Raw genomic sequence first — 7025 nt, forward strand, 5'->3', positions numbered from 1 at the left:
GCAGTGTGGGGCGGGTAGTTCCGGCGCGGCGCCGCCGCCGCGGTGCATCGTGGTCCGCGTAGTTCCGGTGCGGCCGCGGCGGGCGGCGTTGGCGGGCGGCGAGAGGCCGCGGTTGGCCTTGTGGGATCTGTAGTTCAGCGGGGGTCCCCCGCGCCCGCTCTCCCCGCCGCCGGGGCCGCCCAGGGGTCCGTTCCCCCGCCCGGGAGGCCGCCCCGCCATGCCGGGCTTCACCTGCTGCGTGCCGGGCTGCTACAACAACTCGCACCGCGACAAGGCGCTGCACTTCTACACCTTCCCCAAGGACGAGGAGCTGCGGCGCCTCTGGCTGAAGAACGTCTCCCGGGCGGGCGTCAGCGGCTGCTTCAGCACCTTCCAGCCCACCACGGGCCACCGCGTCTGCAGCGAGCACTTCCAGGGCGGCCGCAAGTCCTACCTGGTGCGGGTCCCCACCATCTTCCCGCTGCGCGGCGTCAACGAGCGCAAGGCGCAGCGGGCCGCCCGCCGCCCCCGCCCCGCCGCCGCCGCCGCCGCCGCCTCCGCCGCCGCTGCCGCCGCCGCCGCCGCGCAGGGCCCCGGTGCCGCTGCCGAGGCCCCGGCAGGGGGCGCGGCCGAGGACGTGAAGCCCATCGACCTGACGGTGCAGGTGGAGCTCGGGCCCGGGGCGGCCGCTGGGCCCGGTCCCGGGAGGCTACCGCCGGCGGCGGGGGAGGAGGGCCCGGTGGAGGGCGGCCCCCCGGACCACTCGTACTCGCTGTCGTCGGGCACCACGTCGGAGGAGCTGCTGAGGAAGCTGAACGAGCAACGCGACATCATCGCGCTGCTGGAGGTAAAGATGAAGGAGATGAAGGGCAGCATCCGCCGCCTGCGCCTGGCCGAGGCCCAGCTCCGTGAGGAGATCCGCGAGAAGGACCGGCTGCTCCACGCCGCCAGCGCCGGGACCCGCAAGCGCCACGGCCTCTGAGGGCTGCCGGGGCCCGGCACAGGGGGATGCCGGGCAGGGCAACGGGGCTCCGCATCCCGGAGCCTTTGCCGGCCTCGGTGAGGTGTCCGGACTGAGCAGAGACGGGATGGGCTCGGCCCCACAGCCCCCCCCCAGCTCTCGCTGCCCGGTCCCTCCTGCCCCCGCCGAAGCAGCCCCTAGCCGGGCAAACCCGCGCCACCGGATTCCCCCGCCTAGATGGGGCGGCCGCTGTCAACTCAATGCCGAGCCCCGTTACCGATCCGCCGTCACCCCTGAGCTAGCACTGCAGGCGTCTGCGCCCGTGTCCCGTTCACGCCAGGCCCATCAGCATCCTCTCCGTTCTGGCAGCGGCAAAAAGAGCTTCTTCTAGTCTAGATGGGACCCGTGTCACCACGAAGTGGACGTAGGGTGTCAGTTTTCAGCAAATAAACTCGCTCTGCGTTAAGTGAGGTAGCAGCAACACTACCCCCTGGAGAAGACGTGTCTGAAAGCGTGGTTGGCACCGTACCCTTCACAGGAACGAACAACGATGTCGTGTTTGGCCTCACGTAGCAGAGGCACGAGGAAAGCTTTAGAAACCCTCTCAGGGTGATGTGTTTCTTCAGTAAATTACTGATGCCATAAAAGACTGCTGTTTCTAGCGTGAAAGAATCCCCAGATTAAAGAGTGCTCTTGTACTACGTAGTTTCTGCTTTCTCTGCAGTACATACGTATTTGTTACAGATGTCTCGATGCTCTCAACACTAGTAAGGATTACGATCTGGTACAAAGAACCCGGTGGCATTTGATGGCTGCAGTTTATCTCATTGGCTTAAGAACTCCCTCTAATGAAACGGAGGCTTTGTGACACATCGGAATTTAAATCCTTGGCTTTCGTTCAGAGAACCGGGATGAAACAGAAGCGAAGCGAGTTTATCTGCAGTGGTTGCAAACCCCTGCTGTCTAATCCTAAACTAGTTGGCATGACTAATAATCTGTACATTAGGCAAGACCTTACTGAAACGTGCTTGCGTGTTCTAAACTGAGATTTAAGAGTATTGTAACAAATCTATGTGGAATGATTGTGTAGTTTCTGTTTCTAGCCAGCATTAGTCCCCTCACTTTCAGCAACAGGAAACCAAATCAACGTTGGCTAGAAAGAAGGTGGAGTAAGGGTAGCAAGGCTACTAGTCTGGCCTGAAAATGTACTTCCAGGTTAGGCGGTGGAACAGGTACCTCAGCGCTGAGGAGGAGGAGGGTATCTGGTGCACTTGGCGATGCGTTCTTAGGGGATATGGCTTCAATAGCGATGGATGTTGAAATCAAAAGGCAGTTCACCACAGTGTGCCCATAATTACATTCGAGGGAGGAATGCCCAGGTGTCTTCTGGGTCAGCAAGATCTTTCTCCTGTAATCAGAGTGCGTTACGCTCGGTAGTTCGGGATGTCAGTTTTACTAAATTTTATAGGAGTATTTTCTAAATGTACAAAGTATCTTTAGTTTGAAAATCTTGTAATCTTTGTAACACTGGCTAATGTAGCTTTACAACTGTTGGTTTCGATACTCTGTATTACTGAACAAAAGGGCACAGCGGGATTTTGGTAGCGGGAGGTTTATCTATTGATCGTGTAGCCCATTCAGCTAAAGGCATTGGTAGCTACAGCCTGCTATGTGATGCATGGGTCATTTTTCTATTAACGTGTGTACTGAGTTGGATGGTCAACTGTAAGGATACTACAGGTCTATTCATGTACTAAGTATTGCCCATTATTTCATTTTAATTTATTTTCTCCAACCTGGTATGTAGCTCTTAACTTCAGCTCTGTGGTATACTGATTTTCCTGCGAGCCAAGTAAGCAGCAATTTTTTTGGTTGGTTGGTTGGTTTGGTTTGGGTTTTTTTTTTTTTTTGGTAGGGAAAGCAGATACCTGCTACACCATCTGATTTAACGTCTGAATTAGTCCAGCAGATCTATATGCTCCCATCAAGACAATAGGCAGCACAAACAAACGAGACCGGTTGTGTGTCCTAGCTTCTTGACAACGTGTGTGTCGTAACAGTCGTGGTACTTTTTCTACCATTGGAAAGCACTTCAGGACGTTCAGCCATTCGGCCTGCTGGACTGGTTAACTGCTGGACTCTTCGACTTCTCCAGGTTACACTGAGGTGCTAACATGCTTAATTTTAATAAAGTATATTTTGTTTTGTTATGTTTGCTGTTTCTGTGCTCTATATATATTTCTGAAAGGTTGGTGCCTCGAGCTTGGCTTCTCTTTTGCAACGTTTTCTTTATTCCTCACGAACTCCTCGGCTGCAACAGCCCAAATATCTTTATATCATGTAGGGTGTGGGAGAGGGGTTCGAGGTCTATCGACTGGGTTACACACCGGCCTGCACAGAGGTTAGAACTGCTCTGAAGGGCAAATGCCTGTTAGGACGGGGGTGCTCTCTAAACATCCCAGAGTGACTTGAGCAGCAAGGGACAGGCTTCCCGCACAGGGGGGGATGGCATGAGTGTCCCCCCTTAGGCATGGCAGAGGAAGGAGAAAGCATGGCCTCCTGTGAACCAGCCTAGCGCAGGGAAGAGCTAGCCTGTGGTATCTTTGAATCTGTAATTCCACTTCCCAAAGTTCCTAATTTCAGATTGGTTTAGAGGTATTACTCTCGAACAATTGTAAGTGGGGAAAAAATTTCAGCTGTGCCTCAAACATCACATTTTTGGGTTGAACTGGGGATGTTCACAAAAGCGAACACCTTTCCTCATGAACGCTTTCCCCCATTTGCTGCTAAATTAAGGTAAGTGAGCAACGGTACTGGCAGTGAATTAAGAGGCTAATTCTGTAGGGAGATACCTTAATATGGTAACAAATAAATTGTATTGCTGCTCAATCCAAATGCTTTTTCTTCCATTTCAACTCCTCACCTTTCTGCATCCTGTATTCTAATCCAGCCTGCACCCCTGTGGTATTTTTCTTCTACCAGCACTGACTATCTTTGGTTGCCACTTTCCCATGCGTCTATGTTTTCAAACACTAGCCCTAGAAAAAAACTTGAGGAATGTGTATTTAAAATAGCTTTTATTGTTCTAAGGGAAAACCTTAATTTCATCTTCATAACAATCACCCCTAGCGATTAAGAGTAACTCCCTTTCTGGGTTTTGAAAATATTTTTAAGTTCTTCTGTAGTAACAAGTGTTTAACCCAGTGGGTTCATAATTTTATTTTGTTTAAAATGATGTATTCTTGCTCAGCATCCTCAAGCTGCAGAGCTCAAGCACTAAACAAGTGGGGTGTGTGTTCCCTAAGTAGCCTATATGCAGTGCTGTGGTACAACTTCCCCTTCCAGTTCAGCTTTCCAGTCACATAAATCTAGAAATGTAACTCTGTCTATGGCACGTTTAGCCATGTAATCCTAAAATCCTGACAACGTGGATGAGGATAACACAGCCTGCCTATAATGGGGAGAGCTGCTAGTCAGGCTATCAGCTGGCTGATGGGGGTTTTGATACCTGTAGAGTTTCTGATTGTTCCTTCCCCAGTTTCCCAGACCAGCTGACAAAATCATACCATGACTGGTTGAAGCTCAGGCTAGACTGAGTGAAAACAGCATTCTAACATACATTGTCTTTACCTAATGGCTCTGTGCACCTGTACAAGCCATGTGATTTCATCCACACCTCTGGATTAAACAAAAGAGACGTTCTTCTGAAGGTGGCAGGCCTACTCACTCGGCTCTACCCAAAGTGTTTGCATTTCCAAGGACTAAGGTTTTTGAACTTTAATAAGGTAAAATCAGCGTTTGTGAGAAGGGAGTATAAAAAGAGCTTTGGCCACAGAGCCCCTGTGAGAGCGAGGTGGTGACCTGTAGCCTGAGCTCTACGTTGAGTTCTTCATGATCAGACACGGATGGGAAGGGACAGAGGGGCTCTTATGTGACAAGAAAAGTTAACAAGCAGAACCAACCAGGAGGAAGACAGAGAAGCTTCTCTCCAGTGCAAACCCCTCTCTCCTGTAGATGAAACCCTAACCAATTTCTCTGCACATGCACAAGGCTTGCTCAGTTCGCCTTTATTTCAGAGATCTGTATCACTCCCACTAAATTACCAGGCAGATGACTGTTTTCATGACCTCTAACACAGCATCTTTCGCAAGGTGGGTTCCTCCACAAGGAATATTCTCCAGCGTTCTGCCCAAACTCTGCAGTTATCTTCCATTGTTGGAAGCCATCAAGTTGGAAGTCAGTGTGTTCCCATGCCAACTCCACTTCTGTTTCCCTCTCTCGTGTCCTGCCTCTGGCTTTGGAAACTGCCTCCTCATACAGTCCTTCCCACTGTTCCTACCTCTGCCCCGTGCCCAGGACCTTGATGGGACAGGGCAGAAGTTACTGTGCCAGTGAATGTCAAGCCAGAGATCCCTCTGGGAACTGGTGGGCTAGAAAGCACAGACCGATAGGCTGGATGGTGGATGTCTCTCCCATACAGCCACAGGCTTCCCTGCTCTCTATACAGACAGCAGAAATGCTGATATTCTGGGCTAAATCAGGGGTAAATTGAGAGAGACAGTGCCAACAACCCCAACCTTCTGCTCTTTGCCCTTCTCCTTCTCTGCATCTCACCACATGCTCTCTTTTTACTCTCATGACGAGGGGTGTTGAGGCCCATTCTTGGGGCTGGCTCCCCTTGATCAGGGCCCAGGTAGTCTGACCACTCCGTGTATCTTTCCCAGGTCCAGAAAGCAGGAGCAGCCTCCCAGGACCAATGGTAAGGAGGAAGCATCCAAAGCTTTCACCTTTCTCCTGAGCAGAACCCAGGAGCACTCCCAGGGTCCCAGCATCATAAACTCATCACCTAAGGGCTGGGTGAGAAGCAGCCAAGGAAAATTTGCTCACCTCTGGTCAGGATGCGTGCTACCAAGCCAAGTGTGCACTTTTTGTCATGCACTTCATAGCACAGTCCTGTCTTTATCACCTTGATTATTCTTTGGGTTTTAGATTGCACATTTTCTAGGGTAAAAATTGTCTCTCTTGTCCCTGTTGCACCCAGAAAAGCAGGGCTTCAGTGCTGCCTAGGCTCCTAGGTGATACCCTTCTTAACCTCTGCTAAAAAATAAAGAATCAGCATCATTCAGCTGCTGCCCAGTCAGTTCTCACTTCAAAGGGCTGATTGTTTACCTGCAGAAATATTACAGTTCAGATAGACGTGCTGGGACAGCCCAGAGACCAGACAGGCAACTGCAAGCCACACCTGTGCTGGTCCCACAACTCATCTGGGAATCACTTACGCAGGCAAAGAACAAAAATGGTGTGCTCTTGTGGGTGGTGATGTTATCGTCTGCTGATGGACCTTCACTGCTTCCATTTTCTCTAGGTATGTACTTTCTGATGGAATATGATTTAGGAACGGCTCTCACAGAAGCAAAACATCCCCAAAATCCAGTTACCTCCTTCTCAGAATGCTCCTGACCATCTCATTTCTACTTTTTCCCCCAAATCAGATAGCAATTCCCCCTCACAAAAATTAAAAACTACACCGCACAGAGCAGAAAGGGGCTACTATAGCTGGGCAGTTACATCCTAAAAGATACTTATCCCACTATAGTGGCTACTACAGGAATAGCAAAAGGAAAATGAACAGCGTTTTATCCTAAAGTGTGCAAGTGCCAGGCTTGGATCCTATTTCTGGAACTGACTCCACAACACATTGGCTAGAACAAGGGAACCCAGGTGGTCCATATCACACAAATCCTTCTCTTTTGTCTTTCCATTTGAAGAACAAATGAGAAGTAGTTCTTTCTGTATATTCAGAGCTTTGCATTGGTGTATAATCAACCCAGTTCTTAGATATTCCTAGATAAATCTGATGTGTCAGGCTTGCTGCACACAAGCTATTTACCTGTGTAAGAGTGTCACAGGCTCCACGATTTAAAAATTAGGTTTTGTTCATGACACAAATCCTTAAGCTGAGTCCACAAAGAACTGTGATCAGAATGGTGCCAGTCTTTCCACAGACATCTTTCTTCCTGGGGGAGAGACATCAGTAGTGACCACAAGGTGCAAAGCACATGAACATGTCTCAGGCTGGCAGCTG

General features: G+C 50.5%; 1 protein-coding gene across 1 annotated transcript; it reads left to right on the forward strand.

The window, feature by feature from the left end:
* Positions 1-39: 39 nt before the first annotated feature.
* THAP11 (THAP domain containing 11) lies at positions 40-3150 on the forward strand. Its single transcript, XM_074881328.1, has one exon. It carries the CDS (start codon positions 218-220, stop codon positions 959-961), a length of 744 nt encoding a protein of 247 aa, XP_074737429.1. The 5' UTR covers positions 40-217; the 3' UTR covers positions 962-3150.
* The last annotated feature ends 3875 nt before the right edge of the window (positions 3151-7025 follow it).

The sequence above is a fragment of the Strix uralensis genome, chromosome 12 (assembly GCF_047716275.1).
Source record: "Strix uralensis isolate ZFMK-TIS-50842 chromosome 12, bStrUra1, whole genome shotgun sequence".
NCBI lineage: Eukaryota > Metazoa > Chordata > Aves > Strigiformes > Strigidae > Strix > Strix uralensis.